The 20140-nt window shown below is 45.7% G+C and overlaps 1 protein-coding gene across 1 annotated transcript; it reads right to left on the bottom strand.

The window, feature by feature from the left end:
• Positions 1–3355: 3355 nt before the first annotated feature.
• On the bottom strand, positions 3356–5026 carry LOC119955741 (probable G-protein coupled receptor 34). The gene has a single exon (XM_038782252.1). It carries the CDS (start codon positions 5022–5024, stop codon positions 3972–3974), a length of 1053 nt encoding a protein of 350 aa, XP_038638180.1. The 5' UTR covers positions 5025–5026; the 3' UTR covers positions 3356–3971.
• Between the last annotated feature and the right edge of the window lie 15114 nt (positions 5027–20140).

Genomic DNA, 20140 nt, shown 5'->3' with positions numbered 1-20140 from the left:
CACCATGCACTGGTTAACTGCTCCTTTTGCCTCCATAACAATAGAACCTACACATTAATCTTAATGTATTGGTTGTTAAAGTATTGGTCACATCCCAGGCCAAGGTTGCAAGCAGTCTGACATAGCCCCAGACAAGAGAGTGGGATGGAGTTGGTATCCAGGGAGCAGAGCTTGTGACAGGGGCTAGTGAGAATGATTCTGGTTTATCTAATACACACTGAATCGGAAGACATTTCTGCTCATCCCAAAATGGATTTCGGCAAGCAGTCTGACTAATCAAAGACAGTTGGATGGGTTTGAGAGGTAGTGAGGTGACAGACTAGGATCCCGTCTGTGTAATTAGGGAAAATTACTTTGTGATTTCAAATGATGTCACTGAGGGGAAACATGTAAATGAGAAACAGGAGGGAATCAAGCTTAGATCTTTAAGGGTGAATAGTTAACGAGGAGGAAAGAGCTTTTAAAATGGATTATTTTCTTAACATGAAACCTAGTATCTCACATGTCTTGCTAAAGAGTAAAATCATGACTTTTTAACGTGATTTATTAGACTTTATAAATTTCATTTTTTTAATGATTTACCTGATCAAAAAATGTTTTCCTTTATTCTTTCATGGGGTGTGGGTGTTGCAGGTGAGGTCAGCATTTATTGCCCATCCCTAATTGCCCTTGAACTGAGTGCGCTTTTAAGACTTAACCACATTGCTGTGGAGCTTGAGTCACAGGGGAGGCAGTGGCGTAGTGGTACTATTGCTGGACTAGTAATCCAGAGACCCAGAGTCATGCTCTGGGGACCCAGGTTTGAATCCTGCCATGGCAGATGGTGAAATGTGAATTCAATAAAAATATGCTTCAAAGTCTAAAAAAAGGTGACCATGAATCGATTGTCGTGAAAACTCATCTGGTTCACTAATGTCCTTTCGGGAAGGAAATCAGGGTCGGGATTCTCCCCTATCCGGCGGGGCGGGGGGTCCCGGCGTGTCGGAGTGGCGTGAACTCCGCACCTTTAGGGGCCAAGCCGTCCCATTGAGGGGCTAGGCCCACGCCGGAGTGGTTCCCACTCCGCCGGCTGGCGTGAACGGCCTTTGGTGCCACGCCAGCCGAAAGGACTTCGCTGGCGGGCATAAATCTGCACATGCGCAGGTGCGTCTGCAGCTGCTGATGTCATACCGCCGCATACGCAGGGGAGGGGGTCTCTTCCGCCTCCGCCATGGTGAAGGCCATAGCGGGGGCGGAAGAAAAAGAGTGCCCCCACACCACGATCATGGGCCAGGCCACCGTGGGTGCACCCCCTGGGGTCAGGTCGCCCCGCACCCCAGGACCCCGGAGCCCGCCCGCGCCGCCGGTAAGAGAGGTGGTTTAAACCAAGCCGGCGGGAGAGGCCTGTCAGCGGCGGGACTTTGGCCCATCATGCGCCGGGGAATCGCCGCGGGGGGGCCGCCGACCGGCACGGGGGGCCCGCCGACCTGCGTGCCGCAATTCCCGCCCCGCCAAATCTCGGGGGGGCGGAGAATTCGTGAGACGGCGGGGGCGGGATTGACTCCGGTCATCATTAGACTTGTAATTAGAGGTGTTTCACCATCAAATTTCACCATCTGCCGTGGTTGGATTCAAACCCGGATCCCCCTGGGAGTTTGGGTTACTAGTCCAGTAACAATACCACTCCGCCACCGCCTCATTAGTTCAAATTTTAATTTTGAAAGATTAATAATGTCCATTAAATCGGATTTTTCAATGTCTTTTTATTAGAGAAACGTAGTTGATACAATTTCTGTGGTATGAGGGACAGTAGCCAGCTGCCTGCAATTTTTGTCCACATTATAAAGCTCTGTTGAGCGTCACTGCCGCCCCAGTCAGGAGGGAAACCTTGCTCATGGCAATTGAAATTCTCAGCATGGAGATCGCTGTAGGGTCATATGCAGAATGTCGTCGATGCACCGTTGACTGGAAAAAAATTAGTCTAAGGATTGTCACAATTAAACCTATCTCTAAATTTTGTCATATCTTTGGGACAGTGCTGCAGAGAATCTGAAATAGAAGTATCCATTACATCACCATAGCATGCTGATCGAAAATTATAACTATGCATTATTAACATTAATCGCTGTGACTTACTTTCTGTGCCTTACCTAAAGAATCTAAACATGGTGGGACAAATTGTTCGCTGTCTTCAACCTAAAGATCCTTTAGGTCTGTTTCGGCCTCGAGTGACTGTCTGTGTGAAGTTTGCACTTTCACCCCGTGTCTGTGTGCGTTTCCTCCGGGTGCTCTGGTTTCCTACCACAGTCCAAAGATGTGCAGGTTAGGTGGGCTGAGCATGCTGAATTGCCCCTTAGGGTCCAAAAGGTTAGGTGGGGTTCCTGGGTTGTGGGGATAGGGTGGAGGCGTGGGCTTGGGTAGGGTGCTCTTTACAAGGGCCGGTGCGGACTCGATGGGCCAAAAGGCATCCTTCTGCACTGTAAATTCCAGATATTTGTGAAATTGTTAAGTTAAATGCTCAATAACAAGATTGAAAAATAAATCGCAATATCCAGGATCCTTTTAAAACAAAATCAAATCGAGTCAAGAAATATAATTGATTCAAAATATCTTGGGCTGGATTCTCCGCACGCACTCCGAAGTCGCATTCGGCAACGCGGCGGAGAATCCAGTTTCAAGTAAGAAATCGGGACTGACACCGCTTCGGCGATTCTCCGCCCCCCCCCCCCCCCCCCCCCCCCATAAAGCGGTGCACTCGGGGGGTACGACATGACGAGTATCCACTGCCTGAGGCCATGTAATTTTCAGGGAAATTTGCAGGTGATGGTCTTCCCAAATTTCTGTAAGTTCCGTCAAATAAAAATCGCACAAACAATAGTGACATATGCTGAAGTTTCTAGTCAAGAATTCCCAACACACTTATGCCTCAGGGACCAGTTTTTTCAAGGGTGGGTTCATTCGGATCAATCAGAAGCACAATCAGAACGTGCGTCTGGTTGAGCCGTTTCCATCACTGCCCTTTCAGCAAGAAGGCTGACGTATATTCGTCCATGATGCAGCCTCATCCCCCTCTGACCCACACTCATGCCTTTTCTTCGCATTGCTCTGCCTTTACACCTAGACCCAAGTTTTGGTTGCACAAGTTTTGTTTTTTTGTCATCAAGGAGTCAAACCGAAGAGGAGAGGTACGTTTGCCTGACTTTTGTGTGTTCTGTAGGCTCATTTGACACAATACACATGTGTACAATACACACTATAGCGCATGGATGCTTATCCGTGAAGCATTAAAGGCCATTTGCAATTATTTTTTAAAAACATATTTAGATCTACTATAAAAAAGAAATCCATATAATTGAAACCATTATAATTGAACTTCTTTGCTGCAATGTTCTTTTTATTCATCATAAAATAAAATACACCATCATTACTACCAGGCCACGACAAAACATTTCATTTACAAAACAGGTCACTTCTGAGTATGAAAAAAAACTCTTTTGAAGCATCAGGTAGCAAACCTGGCTCCAAATGTCAGCAGACTTGAGGCAGAAAAATAAAATCCCCAGCAACCTCAACAACTGTGAAATATAACCACGACAGCATTAGAGGAATCTAAGGTTGCACTCGGCGTAGATTAAAATAAACACAGCTAACATCGTGCCAAAACCAATTCTTTGGTCTCACAATAGAATGCCAGTAATCGAACAAGCTACTGATTCAGCAAGCAGAAATAGGAACGGTAACCATCTCTTCCGTCTCCCAACCAGGGCTGCAACAGTGACTGAACATACCAAGTCCACTGTGGGTCTGCAGTGCGTTGCGTGCTTAGCAGGGTCAGCAGTTGTGCAGCACTGTCTCATCCTGCTTCACTGAACATTGCAGATGTCCAGATCCGATCGAAGATCGCCTGCTATTCTAGGCAGACAATTGGGTCTAAAAGTACCTCAAATGCCAACGGTTGACTATTGCAAAGCGCTGGAGGAAATGCTTTCATTTTAAAAATCAGACGTAAATATTCCCATTTGGTAGATATTGCATTTTATCACAAGATTGTTACGATACGTTGCAGAAACAATTTCTGGAGATTTGTCTGCAATGCTTTGCTGGTCAAGGTTAAATTTAACTTTCGAAGAACATTTAGGAATTACATAATACAGAATAGGGTCTAAGCAACTGTTTAATGAAACCAGCCACAGTAATATGACTTTTGCCTTTTGCATTTTCTCCAGCTGCTGGCATCCGTTGCTGGAGATTCGATAAATACTTGATGTCAACTGATAACTGTAATATGGTAAATGACAAGCAATGAAGGCAGTTATGGCAGCAAAGATTATGAACTGCGTTCGAATGTGAAGGTCCTGGTTTCGCTGAACTGTACTGCTTCTACTCACTTTGAGCAAATACAGCATGATAAAGATATAGAAAACAACAAACATCATTAAAATCATAAAGAACACAATTGAAATGGCTACAAACAAAATGGACGTGGCCTGCGAGTCCTTGTAAACCTTGACACTGTAGCACAGAGATCCAGATTCGTTCATTAGCCTTAACATGTGAATTAAAGGCAGTGACACAATTAGAATCCCCAGACTCCAGAATACAATACATGCATATTTTGCAAAACCTGGTTCACAAAATGCATTCAATTTGCTGTTGTGGTACCTTACAATTATCACGTACCGACTAATGCTTATGGATATAATGCAAAGCGTCCGGCATGCTAGTGTAGAATAAAACCCCACGTTAATGATCGCTGTTACAGCCATACATGTCGCAGAGTTTTCATCCAAGACATCGCCTTTAATAAGCAGAGCTAATCTGAATGGAAGGACCAGGCAATTGATCAGATCAGCCACTGACAGGTTCACCAGGTAAATAAGGACTCCATGTTTCTTAAAAGATTGCTGTGCGAATAGTGACAAGGTCAGGCAGTTGGCCGGCAATCCAATGAAAATAATGAAAGAATACAAAACTGGAAGGAACACCTTCTCCAGCTGGCCGGCTGTATAGTTACATGTTACATGTTCCTTTGAGGTGAGATTCATGATCTGCTGCCGCCGTCAATGTCCTGAAATGGAAACGACATAATTTAATAACAAAAGAGGAAATTCAAAGGGAAAACAAGAGGGTGGAAGCTTTTTGTGGGGTGGACAGGAATGTGTGGTTGAGGTTGCAACCCTATCAGCCATGATCTTATTGAATGGCAGAACACGCTCGAAGGGCCGAGTGGCCTCCTCCTGCCCCTAATGCGTACGTTTGTTAGTAATATGATGCTCCCCGTTTAGAGTCAGAAGAGCCCCAGCTGCCGGAGGTCTCTTCCATGAGATTATTACTAAATTATTGAATTTCAGCTCCCTTCCCCGCAGTCTGGTGGCTTAGTTTTATGCAAATCTTAGGAATCAGTTCAAACCCTCAATTATATGCTCAAATCTTTAGAGGGAGACGTGAAGCTGCAAACTCTGTCTTGGAGATGAGAGTGTCACCCACTCGGCCGAATGCTGACCCCCAAGGTTACTTGTACATCAACCAATTTGCCACACAAGAAATCATTTTAAGTCAAAGTCAAAAGTTTTCAAATAGAAACACCATTAAAAAGTGAAGGTGAAAAGATTTTTAAAGTCACGTTCAGGAATCTAGCAAGGAAAACCGGGGGAAATCGTAATTTAACGAAGGGGCCAGTCATTGTAGATCCAGAAAGGAGACTGTTGTATTGAATATACTTGACGCAATGCCCAATACGGAAACTGTTTTCAAACGTCATTGGAGATTAACCATTGAGGTCAAGTGATGGGAACACAGAAAATGGGTTAACACCGATGGAGGTTTTACGAGCGGTAAAAGAGCCAGTGTGGTACCCCATGGATTGGTCTTCAGACATCGGAAGTTGTGGTTTGTTGGGCCAAGTGAACTTTCTCTGTTCCTAAAATCTCTTTCAAATCATACATAACTTTTATTAGCACTGTTTCACTTGCATGCGTTATTTCTACTCTAATTCCTGGTCCGTCATAATGGGCGGGAATCTCCCGTACCCGGCGGGACGGAGTGCCGTGAACCACTCCGGCATCGGCCCGCCCAAAGGTGCGCAATCTTCCGCACCTTCAGGGGCTAGGCTGGCGCCGCAGTGGTTTGCGCTCCGCCGGCTGGCGTGGAAGGCCTTTGGCGCCATGCCAACCGGGGCTGAAGGGACTCCGCCGGCCGGCGAGAGTCCGCGAATGCGCAGGAGCGCCAGCGTCTGCTGACATCATCCCCACGCATGCGCAGAGGGAAGTTCACCAACGCGCGGCCGTCACGGAGGCTGACACGGCCGACGTGTAGGAAAAGAGTGCCCCCACGGCACAGGCCCGCCCACGGATCGGTGGGCCCCGATCGTGGGCCAGGCCACAGTGGGGGCACCCCCCGGGGCCAGATCGCCCCACGCCCTCTCCCCCCCAGGACCCAGGAGCTGGCCCGCGCCACCAGGTCCTGCCGGTAAGGGAACTAGTCTAATCAATGCCGGTGGAGACTGGCAAAGAACCAGCGGGACTTCGGCCCATTGTGGACCGGAGAATCGCAAGGGGGGGCTGCTGCGAGCATCCGCCGACCGGCGCGGCGCGATTCCCGCCCCCGCCGAATCTCCGGTACCGGAGAATAGAGCGGACGGCGGGGGCGGAATTCACGCTGCCCCCTGGTGATTCTCCAACCCGGCGGGGGATCAGAGAATCCCGCCCAATGTGGGTTTTGTTTGTTGATCGCAAACTCTGAAACTCGGCCATCTCAGACTGGGATTCAGCTGCCAAAGACTGACGACATATCTGTAGCCACTAGATAGTTAGCATCCAGAAACAAATGGACAGTGTATACTTTAAACCTGTCTCTGAAGTGCTAATGGTTAATCCAGATCCAAACATATCATCCTGCGGAACGCAAGAGTGACGAGATATTTGCTGCAGATGCTAAATTGGTCCTGGGCAATGTACAAACTGTTTATTGACCCTTTTTTTCAGTCTCATCTCGCTCCACTGACACCCAGTGACACAGCTGTCCCCTATTTGCATTTTGTAGTAAAACCAATGATCAATAAATTAAACAAAATAAATCACAGACGTGAGTCCCTGGTGGGGCATTGTAACTAAAATAAAACGCCGAAGGGAAACTTAACTAATTAAAATATCATTCTCAGGGGGGTGATGATGCACCCCAGCCCCTGGGGTGCCCGCCCACCAGTCACGGAAGGCCTGAGGTGTACTGGTGGATACTGTGTGCTCCCACCTGACTGTGAACGTAGCCACGGTAGACGGGCAAACAATTGGGTTGGACGACCCCCTCAACTGCCCGCTGCCTGGGCCTGTTGATGGCCAACTTGGCCAGGCCCGGGAGCAGGCGTATGAGGAGGTCCTCCACCTTCTCTGCTCTCTTCCGGATCTGGTGAGCGAAGATTAGGTGCGCGGAGCTGAAACTCAAGCAGAGGAAGCACCTTAAAATAACTAAAATGAGGACTATCTACATAAATGTGGAACGCAGACTCCCCTTGAGTACAGAAATCGCATGCGACCTGGAGGTCTGTCAACCACCTTAAACTTCGATTGCATTGCACTGCTGCATGCAACACTCTCCACGCCAGCACCTCAATGGAAAGAAACGGAGGACTCCCAAACAGGGAGTCCTCCACTAGGGACCTCCCCCACTGCCAGATGGTCGTGCAGTCCGCCAAGGCGTGTCCTGCTGATGGAGGAAGATAAGAACGTGAAGGGTGTGCAGCAGCAGGCTGTACAGGAAACCCCTCTGCGTCAAATGGAAAGGCACAGAGAGAATTTCCATGGGACAGCTCAAATTGTGGAGTTGCTGTTCCCGAGGGGAGGCTCCTGTTTATACCTGCTCAAAGTACGTAATTAAATAATTCCCTTCATCTGTATATCTGAACAATATTAATGAACATATTGACAACAACAATGTGTGCTCTAATGCTTCTCAGCCACTCCTTCAAACAATGCATAGTGTTCATCAGCCCATTTTTGAAAGAATAGCAATGTAATAAATTTTAACCCATCATGGATTTATGGAGAGAAGGGAGCCGAAACACTAGCTCCAGACCCGAAACACTAGCTCCCTTCTCTCTCCACAGATGCTGCCAGACCTGTTGAGATTGTGCAGCATTTTCTGTTTTTGTTTCAGAGTCCAGGTGATTTGCTTTTATCTATGGATTTATAGAACTAGTTTCAGACTGTTGGCAGTTCAAAGTGGTGTGAAGCTTGAAGACCCTAGCTATACTGCTATTTCTGTGTCTCTCTCCAGCTGAGGAAAACATTCATCTGCAAAAATACAGACTCCCTGGTACTCAGATAATTTTTAAAAATGATTCCCCAGCCCTAATTGCCCTTGAACTGAGTGGCTTGTGTGGCCATTTCAACCACATTGCTGTGGATTTACAGTCTTATGTAGGCAAGTCCAGGTAAGGACGGCAGATTTCCTTCCCTAAAGGACATTAGTGAACCGGATGGGGTTTTACTACAAAGGTCTCATGGTCATCATTAGACTTTTAATTCCAGATTTTAAAAAAAATTGTATTTAAATTCCGCCATCTGATTCGAGCCCAGGTCCCCAGGTGGTACTATGGGTCTACTGGATTGCTAGTCTACCGACAAATCCATTATGCACCACCTCCCCAGTGCTACATTTTAAGATTAAAGAGTTGGTGAAATGGTGGAGTTTTATTTGTAAATATTCAAAAAGATTCCATTGATTTTTCCAGGGCTCCCAGTTTTCCAAGATAGTGCAGAAGGAGCAAGGTTATCTCCTCGGGATATGACCATAAGATATAGGAGCAGTTTGTTTCTCATCCCCATTTCTCCCCATAACCCTTGATCCTCTTATTAATCAAGAACCTATCCATTTCTGCCTTAATGTCATGCAGCAACTTGGCCTCCACATCTGTTGTCTACATTTAATTTGAATGACTAAGTCTGAGTTACATTAAACTTTTCACATTGATGTGTGAAACCGAAACTGTTTCACTTTCGCCTAAAATACGGAGTATTTTGACCCATTTCAGACTGAGCAGGGCACTGAGAAAGCAATATGCCTTATTCCAAGTAAATGCAAGAGAGGGGAGCCATCTGATGCTGGTAGCTATCCCCTCACTGCAAACAATTCCAACTTTGTATTACTGAATTGTAAATGAATTTCCAGATATTTGTGAACTGGTTAAGTTAAATGCTCAATAACAAGATTGAAAAATAAATCGCAATATCCAGGATCCTTTAAAACCAAAATCAAATCGATTCAAGAGATATAATTGATTCAAAATATCTTGGGCTGGATTCTCCGCACGCACTCCGGAGTCGCATTCGGCAACGCGGCGGAGAATCCAGTTTCAAGTAAGAAATCGGGACTGACACCGCTTCGGCGGGATTCTCCGCCCCCCCCCCCCATAAAGCGGTGCACTCGGGGGGGGGGGGGGGGGGGGGGGTACGCCGTGACGAGTATCCACTGCCTGAGGCCATTTCCAGAGGCCCTCCCCACTATTCTCCACCCCCGACCGGCGGAATTGCCGACTGCGTGGATCTAACCTGGTCTCAGCCGTAGGGGAACCTCGCCTGGGGGCTGCGGATTCAGTTAGCGGCCGTCACAGTTGGGGGCGGGCCGATCGGAGGGCAGGGAAGGCCTCATTCGGGACTGGGGCTTTTTCGTGCGGGTTGTCCGGGTCGGGTGAGCGGCCGATCGGAGGCACTATTTCCGTGGTCCAGGTCCACGGTCTGAGTCCGCCATGGAGCAGGGCATGGCCACTGGATGCCGCCACCGTACGCATGTGCAACCTCTGGCCCGGAAGTGCGGGGGGGACACATCGGCAGCTGGAGCTGCGAGCTCCTCGACAGCTGCTAGCCCCCTGCAAGGCTATGAATCTGTGGCCTTTTGACGCCAGTCTTCCTGGCATAAAAGACCCCAATTTTAATGACGGCGTGGGGACATAGTCTGGAAAATGGAGTATCCAGCCCCTTTTGTCTCCTGCACTGTTGGGATATGGTCGAGGGAACTTGATTCTGTGTCTGGCTGTACTACACCTGACTTGAGAGTGGGTGTGTGATGGTGACAATGGGTGCAAGGGGTGGGTGAGTGAGATCGTACTCAGAACAAAGAACCATGTCACAAAACAAAAGGACGACTGCGTAACTGAAATTCCACTTCAGAATTGCTAGCTCTAAATATTATAGGGAAAATAATTACAGAACATTACATTTTAAAAGTAAAGAAGGAAATCCAACTAACTGGGCAGACTGTTGGAATTTAGGGTAGCAGAGCCAAATAACCCATAGAATCCATAGAACCCCAACAGTTCAGAGGGAGGCCATTCAGCCCATTGAGTCTGCACCGACCCTGCAAATGAGTACCACCTAAATCCACTTCCCTAGTCCTATCCCTGTAACCCCACCTAACCTCACATCTTTGGATACGTAGGGACAACTTAATATGGCAAATCCACCTAACCTGCACACCTTTCCAAAGCTCCAAAATGATTCAAAGTGATGACTATTATTGGTGACAACGGTTATATTTTATTTTGAACAAGCCTGGCATAAGCTAATGTCCTTCACTTTGGGACGGCACGGTAGCACAGGGGTTAGCACTGTTGCTTCACAGCTCCAGGGTCCCAGGTTCAATTCACGGCTTGGGTCACTCTCTATGCGGAGTCTGCACATTCCGCCCGTGCCTGCGTGGGTTTCCTCCGGACGCTCCTGTTTCCTCCCACAGTCCAAAGATGTGCAGGTTAGGTGGATTGGCCACGCTAAATTGCCCTTCGTGTCCAAAAAAGGTTAGGTGGGGTTACTGGATTACAGGGATGGGGTGGAGGTGTGGGATGTTCTTTCCAAGGGCCGGTGCAGACTCGATGGGCTGAATGGCCTCCTTCCGCACTGTAAATTCTATGATTCTATGAGTGGCATTACAACAAAAGTGCACTATCATTACAACCTGGGCAGAGGTACAATCTTCACATAATCTCAGACTAAAGGGACGATCCTTTAAAACAGAGATGAGGAGGAATTTCTTCAGCCAGAGGGTGGTGAATCTGTGGAACTCTTTCCTGCAGAAGGCTGTGGAGGCCAAATCACTGAGTGCCTTTAAGACAGAGATAGATAGGTTTTTGATCAATCAGGGGTTATGGGGAGAAGGCAGGAGAATGGGGTTGACAAAAATATCAGCCATGATTGAATGATGGAACAGTTTCGATGAGCCGAGTGGCTAGTATGTCTTATGGTTTTATGGTTTTATAACTATTCCCTGGTCTTGTCCTAGGTACTGTTGCGTCAGCCAATGTGACATGTAATTACCTCTACAATCTCTGTGCTTGCAGAATCTCCTCTTATACTTTCTTTGCATAGAATAGCCCATGGAGACCGATTCAATCCAACCATTACTCAGTATTATTTGAACGGCCCGATTACCAAAGTTGAGCCATCTGCCCACCCAACCAGACCAAAGTTTCATGATCTCTGGATTTCCCTCTGACACTTTGTATCTCATACATATTCCGATGCTAGTGCCTGCCCAAAGCAAGGGAAACACTTTGGTGTCACTACTAGATTGCTAAAGATTACCTCTTTTATTATTTGTTCTTGGGGTTTGGGCGTCTATGGCTGGGCCAGCATTTGTTGCCCATCCCTAATTGCCCTTGAACTGAGAGACTTGCCAGGCCATTTCAGAGGGGAGGGGGGGGGCTGTTAAGAGTCAGCCGCATCGCTGTGTGGGTCTGGAGTCAGATGTAGGTCAGACCGGGTAAGGATGGCTCTTTTCCTTCGCTGAATTTTGACCGTTCTGATCCATTCACACCCCCCCCCCTCCCCCCGCCCACCCCCGGGCCAACAAAACATATGACGAATGAAAGTTTAAACCACAGTTTCCCATCATGTCACCTCTTAGCTGTCATTACTCAGGGTGTATTGCAAGCAGGATTAAGGATATAGTTCAGTGTAAGGTTCCGCGAATCCTGCAGTCGATCATCACATTTAAGTCAGTTTTTGTTAAAGCCTGACGTAGGAATTTCCCAGAATTCTTACAACGTGGTGGGGGGGGGGGGGGGGGGGGTGCCTTTGATATGAAACTCTCTTCTACGCAGAGGTAGACTGTACTTAAAGTTTGGGTTTATTTCCTCTCGGCAATGAAACCCCTACTTTGAGCTCCCAAATTCTGCAAAAGCTACTCAGCTGCAGTCAAGCACAGGCTCCAGCTGTAAGTAGCCAATACACACATACACACATTGCTCCCAAACCCAGGATGGTGATTACAATTGCCCGAACTGAAAAACCTCCATTTCGACTACCTCTGTGTTTCTTTCGAGTGATTCTGGGAGGCCTGGACATTCCCTGCTATGCAATACTTCACGGTGGATTTTCACCGTAACTTCGTTGCAGTGTTAGTGGAAGCCTACTTGTGACACTAATAAAGATTATTAATCAGCTGACATATGTGCTTCCTTATGGAGTTCAGGGAGTGGAAATGATGGAAGAGAACTAAAGCCATCTTATTCTAAACAGTAAGAATCTTCCCTGAATTTGTTTTGTTTTTTGCCTCCCCCTCTCATGTCTGCTCTTTTTTCTTTTGTGATAACCTTTCGTCGATGCTTTTTAAACGAGATCTCAACACTGGCAGTCTTTAAAGTCAATAATAATGACCCAAACACTGCAAATAGCTGACCCTCAACCTAGATACAGTTAAAAAAAATAAGTAGCCACGTCTCTGACTTAATCAAAAATAGCCCCAAAGCAATAACATCAACAACAAAAATTGAAACATTCTCATACTCAGTAGTCACCCGCTTCTAGTAAATCGCTGAAGCTACACGACTATTCTCTGGAAAGTACAAAATAGGAGAATAAAGCATACCTGATACCAAAAGGGAAAAATCAAGATCGACCTCTCCTGGCTTAAAACATTTAAACTCCACAGGCACCAATGCAAATAAAGCTAGTAGCAGATTGTGCCCATGTTAGCAACTACTGCACAAAATAAATTGTTGCGGGCTAATGACGTACTGTCAAAAAGTAATGCATATTGGGCTTAACCCAGAGCATCCGGCTCATTCTGGTTGTCATATATCACCCAGTAATTTCTTTAATACTGAGATGATATATTACTTCGTAGTATTTCAGAGTGGAATTTTAGGTCTTTGAACTTTTTGAACAGTACGCAACTAAATAAAACCAGCACTTGTCGTAAAACTAGATCCTTGTCAGGGTTAAAAGAAATAAATTGCATATATTATATATATATATATATATATATTAACAATAAAGGGCATTTAAAAATTGGCAAGATACATCGTGTCCTTTCATTGCGAGAACTGAAAGAATCTCCAGTTTGGCAATTTTCAAACTCAATGGTTATATTCTAAATGCATTATTAAAAATGCACAAAGCCTAAGTAGCCTATCAGGGGCAATGACGACCATCAGTAGTCTTCCTGCAAATCACTTGGCTTACAGATACAGAGAATGAAGCAGTTTCCCGTAAGCCCACGTTATGGTATCTGTGGTTTAGGAGCTGTGCCACTGGGTCCAGCAACTGTGATAGCACATTTACAGCGATGAGAAAGTAAAAAATAAGCCACTTCGCGTCAATTCGTGGCAAATGAGGTGATAGCCCACAAGGGTTCAAGGTAAAAATAACGATTTGCACAACTTAAATGGACGGCACGGTGGCAGAGTGGTTAACACTGCTGCCTCACAGCGGCGGGTTCAATTCTGGTCTTGGGTCGCTGTGTGTGGGTTTTGCACATTCTCCCTGTATTTCCTCCGGGTGCTCCAGTTTCCTCCCACGGTCCAACGATGTGCAGGTTAGGTGGATTGGCCATTCAAAATTTCCCCTTAGTGTCCAAAAAATGGTAAATGGAGTTGCTGGTTTCTGGGATTAGGGTGGGCTTTGGTAGGCTGCTGTTTCAGAGGGTTGGTGCAGACTCGATTGGCCAAATGATCTCCTTCTGCACTGTAGGGATTCTATGATTCGTGGAAACTTTGGCTCATTATGTAACCAGAAGGTGTGGGAAAGTTTCAAAGCTACAACTCACTTTGAATTTAAAGAGCAGAGTTTCGCCAGCATTTCTGTGAGAGAATTCGCAAGTAAGTGATTTATGGTTTTATGCCATATATCACAACACTCAATTTTCCTCAATCATTTGCACTGCTTTTGAAGTGCCACTTGGGTCTTTTAAATAGTTTGGCTGCCAAGCAGAAGACCTTAGAATACCCAAGTTTCCTGCCTTCAGAACTTAGACCTAACTTACATCCACTGCAGGACCTAAACCCATCATTTCTGGTGTTTTATATTATTCTCTTCATTGATTTTATTTTGTTTTACACCTTATTGAGAACTCTATTGTGATTTCTATACCACTGAACAAATAGTCAGAATTGATTACATTTCCGCCAGAAATATTTCTGCAATTGAATTTCCTTAAAGTACAAAAATGATGCTTTGGTGGCTTCAAATTTTAATTTCCACAGCAACACAGGATCAGGAGTTACTCCTTCAGTCTCTTGTTCCACCAGCCCTTTCGATCGTAGCTTAGATGTATCTTTGATGTGGAGATGCCGGCGTTGGACTGGGGTGACCAGTTTCAAACACGAGCTTTCGGAGCACTGCTCCTTCCTCCTAGATGTATCTTAGCTGTGTGTATCCACCTCGATTCCGTAACCTTTAATATCTTTACCTCACAAAAATCACTTTTGAAATGTTCAATTGACCTGCTTTAATTCCTATTTGGGGGAGAATTCCATTACCCTTTGAGTGAAATCCTGCTTTCTAACATCACCCTCTAAATGATCCACCCTCTAATTTTAAGGTCATACGCTCCTGTTGTAAACTCTCCTGCCAGACGAAAGAGTTTCTCTCTATTCACCAAATCAAATTCTTTAATCATCCTTAGTGCCACGGCTAGATCACCTACTAAATCTTCCATGTTCAAGGGAATACATGCCTCGTCTGTGGAACTGGCGCTCAAAAGCAAACTCACTCAGCCTCACAATCATTTCAGGAAATATGTGCTGCACCCCCTCAAAGGTCAATACATTCTTCCTGAGTTGTGGTGTCAAGAGCTGAGCGTAGTCCTCCAGTTGGAATCTAACTGCAACAACAGCTTGCATTTGTAGAGGGCTTTTCACTGAACAAAGTATCCCAAGGTTCCTCCAAGGAGTGGATTGAAGCGGGAAAAAAATTGACACCTGAATCGCATGAGGAGATACTAGGACAGGTAACCAGAAGCTTGGTTTAAGGGGTAGAATGTAGAAGAAGTACTCAAAGTAGGAGAGAGGGGATTTCACCGCGCTTGTAGCTCAAAGCACTGTCGCCAACGTGAAGTAATTAAAATCACAGCTGTCCCAGAGGTCAGAACTGGAGAAAGGCAGAAGTCTCAGAGAGTCGCAGGGAGGAGGTTACAGAGACAAGGAAGGGCAAGGAGGGATTTGAAACCAAGGACAAGAACTTTTAAGATCAAGGAGCTTCCGAACAATTGAGTGAGCAGGGGGGTGATAGGTGAACAGGATTTGATGCGAGCCAGGAAATGGGCAACAGGGCTTTGAATGAGTTGAATGTTACTGAGGGTGTAAAATGGGAGGACGGCCAGAAGGAAAGCATTGGAATAGTCACATTATAACAAAGGCATGTATAAGGATTTTTGCACCAGAGGAAATGAGGCAGGAGCAGAGAGCATGCTACAGCTGTAACATTCCTTTATATTCCAGCCATCGTGACATAAAGGCGTATGTTCCATTAGTCTTTTATTTTGTTACTGTTGACTAGCTTTCAGTGATTCTTGTACTTGGACCCTTAAATTGTTCAGCTCATCTATAACAGCTGGCTTCCTGCCACTTTACAAACATCCGATTGGAGTATTTTCTAACTTCAAATTGGATACAGTAAGCAGTCTTACAGCACTAGGTTAAAGTCCAACAGGTTTGTTTCAAACACTAGTTTTCGGAGCACTGCTCCTTCCTCAGGTGAATCAGGTGATTCTTCCGGATGATCCCGGCTGTAGGTAGGACTAAAAAATCCCTCCCTTTGTGTAGGGAATCTAACATATTCCCACTCCCTTCTGCATTTAACAGAGGGTATTCAGAAGCAAATGGGAAACCTTCTAGAAGGTGTCAGATCCCATATTTAAATATGTTAAATAGCAATTAAGTGGTGATCTGACGTCTTTAGGCTTGAACAAGTAGCACACACATTTCACCCCACCTACATGTATGCATAAGGTGCAGAAGGAAGTCATTGATCAATGAAACTGACATGCTATAAAGTAGATCGAGGAACAGAATTACTGTGGCCACAGCTACAGTAAGGTTTACCCTGATATTTACAGGACAGAAACAGTTTTTTGAAAGTCATTCGGACTTACCCTTACTCTACTTACCTTGCTATAAACCTATCTGCTCTCTGCCTTTTCCGCAGAATGGGAGCAGCCTATGCAACCATTACATGACCTCTGAAAAGTGGACAGAAGGACCAGCAGCAACAACGATACCAGCAGGGGCAGCGACCTTCACAACAGGATGGAGGAGAAGACACAGAGCTCCAGCTACAAGGAGTCAGTAACGTGCCCCAAATACAGAGGATCAACTTCCTTGACATGCCTGAGCAACCAAAACATCAGGAGGTTCAAGCTCTCACAACAGCTCGTTTCCAACCTCTTGGAACAAGACCTCCTACACAGTGGGCCAGGTGGGCAGGGGATGTCACGGTCACTGTGGTCCTGAATTGTTTCACCTCCTGCTCCTTTCAGGCATCAGTTGGGGCATCTGCAGGATCTCAGAATCTGCAGTCCATGAGTCCATCTTCCAATTCACAGACGCCAAATATGCCAGGGCCAGCCAATATGTGCACTTTGACATTGTATCAGGCTCGTCTGCCACAGAGGGTTTATGCCTTTGCTGCAGTGGCTGGATTGCCGCATGATCAGAACAACATTGACTGCCATTAGGCAATTCTGCAGTGTCCACCACCAGAAGGGATTCCATTCCCTCAGTGTTCAGATTGTTTATGCCCACTCTTAAGTTTACTGTACATGCATAAACATGATCTCCTGGCAGCTGCCATGACCCTTGCATTTTGCACGAGTCAAGTCTACCAAAGTTATTTGCACTTCCGACGAGACTGCACGGCAGCTCCTTGGAGACCAGGGCTACCCTCTGAGGACCTGGATGATGACACCCATTGGGAGCCCTGCCAAAAAAAACTAAGGAGAGGTACAACGAAAGTCACATCACGAAATGGGTGACCATTAAGATATCCATTGGCTTTCCGACAAACCGGTTCCGATACCTCACCCGATCAGGGACTGCCCTTCACTGTGCACCAACAAGGGACTCTTGATATATGATGGGCAGATTTTCCTTTTAGTATTTAAGTATGTCTTACCTTCATTGGTCAATAAGTCTTGCCCTAGCCAGTGACGCCCATTTCCTGTGAAATAACTTTTTAAAAGCTCTCCGTTCCGCTTTCCGTATCTAACCTGAGGCTTATTCACCCTATTTGTTTCTCTCTCATGGATTAGTTTGTGTTCTATCCTAAAGGTTAACTGGTTAAGGAGCTAGAGCATGCTACACAACACTCGTAGATGAACTGTTGACCTGACTCAGCATTATCAGTTCTCACTGCCAGCAAGCTAAGGTACAAAAATAGTACAATCTTAAAAGGTGAGATGAAAAACTCCACCATATTAATCAGAAGCCATGGCATTCCAGTCATTTCTGCTTCTCTCTTTCCGTGCACTGAGTTATCTGTTTAATTCAGTCCCCTTCTCCATATTAACAACTCGCCGGAGAAGCTCAATGACATTGAAAGCGTCACCTCAAAATGTAAGTGCTGACAAACTGACCACAAGCCTTTTTGCCCCATAACCTGATAAATTAAAAAAATATAACATTGGAGGCTGAAATCATTATGACATTTGTATTTGCACGCACAAAACCACAATAAACTAAAGAAACAAATACAAGAAAAATACAGGCGTGAACTAACAGGAAGCTAGTTTGGTTATAAGAAGCACAGATATGTGTCATGAATTTACACAAATTTAGGTGGTAACTAAATTGGGGCAATTGCCAATGATTTCACATTTTAGGTTTTCAGCATTTAAAAATCTTTTTGCGTAGCAAATCTATCCTGCCAGTTCCAGCTCCTCTCCCACAGGTGGGTTGCTATGTACATGTGAAATTTTATTTAAACAGTTTTGTCACCACATCCTCTTGTTCTCATCGTCTCCAGAAGCAAGTCAGAGTGCTGGTTGATGAGTGTCCTGTTTTGTTTTCTTTCACTGCTTCTTCCATCGGGCAGGAGATACAAAAGTCTGAGAACACGCGCAAACAGATTCAAAAACAGCTTCTTCCCCGCTGTTACCAGCCTCCTAAACAGCCCCCTTATGGACTGATCTGATTAATACACTACACTCCTGCACGCTTCACCCGATGCTGGTATCTATGTATTTACATTGTGTACCTTGTGTTGCCCTATCATGTTCTTTCTTTCTATTTTCTTTTCTTTTCATGTACTAAATTATGTGTTTGAGCTGCTCGCAGAAAAATACTTTCCATTGTACCTCGGTACACGTGACAATAAACAAATCCAAATCCAAAGTGCCAACCTTGCACTCAGCATTTTCCATGGCATGCAATGTGCACTAGGACCTGCCGGGTGTCCGTGGAGTGTCACGGAAAGCATGAGGGAAAACACGCACGCAGGCCAAAAAAAATAGGCACTGACTATATAAGGCACAAACAGAAACCCAGAGAGAAATAGCAGCAGCAGCAACAACAATAGTACTCATTTGGGACAAAGAGACACCCTATAGCACATAGCAACCACCCCCCCTGAGAGGGTTAAAAAAAAAGAGCAAAAAAACAAAGGCAGAACCAAAGGTCTTGCGAAAGTGCTTGAAGGAAAAGAGATTGCGAGGCAGAAATACAAAGGAGGGTATTTTTGAATATATATTTTTTCTTGGCATATTGGGCCATTAAAAAGGCTGATAAAGCCACAGTTCTTACCCAGCTGGAGTTGTCCTGTGATTCTAGTGGGCCTTCCCCTTGAAGCACCTCAATTTTTGTGCCAATGGTGCTCCCTTCCAAAAGTGTCAGGCAGAGAATTCCACGAACCAGCAGCGAGGGAGCAATGCCGATGTATTTCCAATTCCGGGAAGCCTGTGACTTGGAAGGGAATTTAGACGTGACCGTCTTCCCATAACATCGGCGGTCTGGACATTGTCAGGGGAGGAAAGTGCTGTTGCCGTAACATGGGTGAGCTGAAGGTAACATAAATCCCAGCCAAGGCGTGAAAGTGATGGGAGAAAAAGGAAATTGATCCCACTGCCAATTAGAGCCTCTGTTCTGGATGACAGCGAAAAGTGTTGTGGCTGCATCCAGCACGGGAAGAGATGTTATATCGATTGCATCACACTTCTCCCCTGGGCCTTGTGTTTGGTGTAGGAGATTTCAGGGAGCCAGGAAATGAATCTCTCATCACAAAGCAGCTTTTCTACTGCTTTTGGAATTGTGATATTGGTATGGATTTGCCTTTTAAGGGGACCATGGAGATGAATAATTAACTCCAGCAAAATATTTTTGTTTAGGGTAGAAGTGCAAATAAAAATACAAATTAGAATTATTTGACCATCGCAGCATATTCTTAAATACAGGCAGCCTACAAGTGTTTGAATCGGCCAGGTCTACTTGTTGAAATGCATCTCCTACAGGTCAATTCCTTCTGTCAACTCCAACTCTAAATTCTTAGCCTAAATATTACCATGAACCTAAATAGAAGCTGGAGCAAATTGGTCCTCAAATTGGGCGGCATGGCGGCACAGTGGTTAGCACTGCTGCCTCGGGTCGATTCCTATCTCAGGTCACTGTCTGTGTGGAGTTTGCATTCTCTCCGTGTCTGCATGGGTTCCCTCTGGGTGCTGACCGATTTCCTCCCACAGTCTAATGATGTGCAGACTAGGTGGATTGGCAGTGCTAAATTGCCCCTTAGTGTGCAAAGGATGGGCGGGGTTACACTGAAAGGGTGAGCGATTGGGCCTAGGTAGGGTGGTCTTTCGAAGGGTCAGTGCAGACTCAATGGCCTCCATCTGCACTGTAGGCATTCTATGACTCTATATAGAAAGATCCCAGGGTTTAGCTGTAAAAACACTGACGGAACATTGGCTG

Source organism: Scyliorhinus canicula, chromosome 21 (genome assembly GCF_902713615.1).
Source record: "Scyliorhinus canicula chromosome 21, sScyCan1.1, whole genome shotgun sequence".
Lineage (NCBI taxonomy): Eukaryota > Metazoa > Chordata > Chondrichthyes > Carcharhiniformes > Scyliorhinidae > Scyliorhinus > Scyliorhinus canicula.
The sequence above is the reverse complement of the archived record's forward strand: the minus strand, read 5'-3'. Positions and strand labels throughout refer to the sequence as shown.

Coding starts and splice junctions, on each gene's coding strand:
- LOC119955741 (XM_038782252.1), bottom strand. CDS start 5,024: ATGAATCTCACCTCAAAGGAACATGTAACATGTAACTATACAGCCGGC.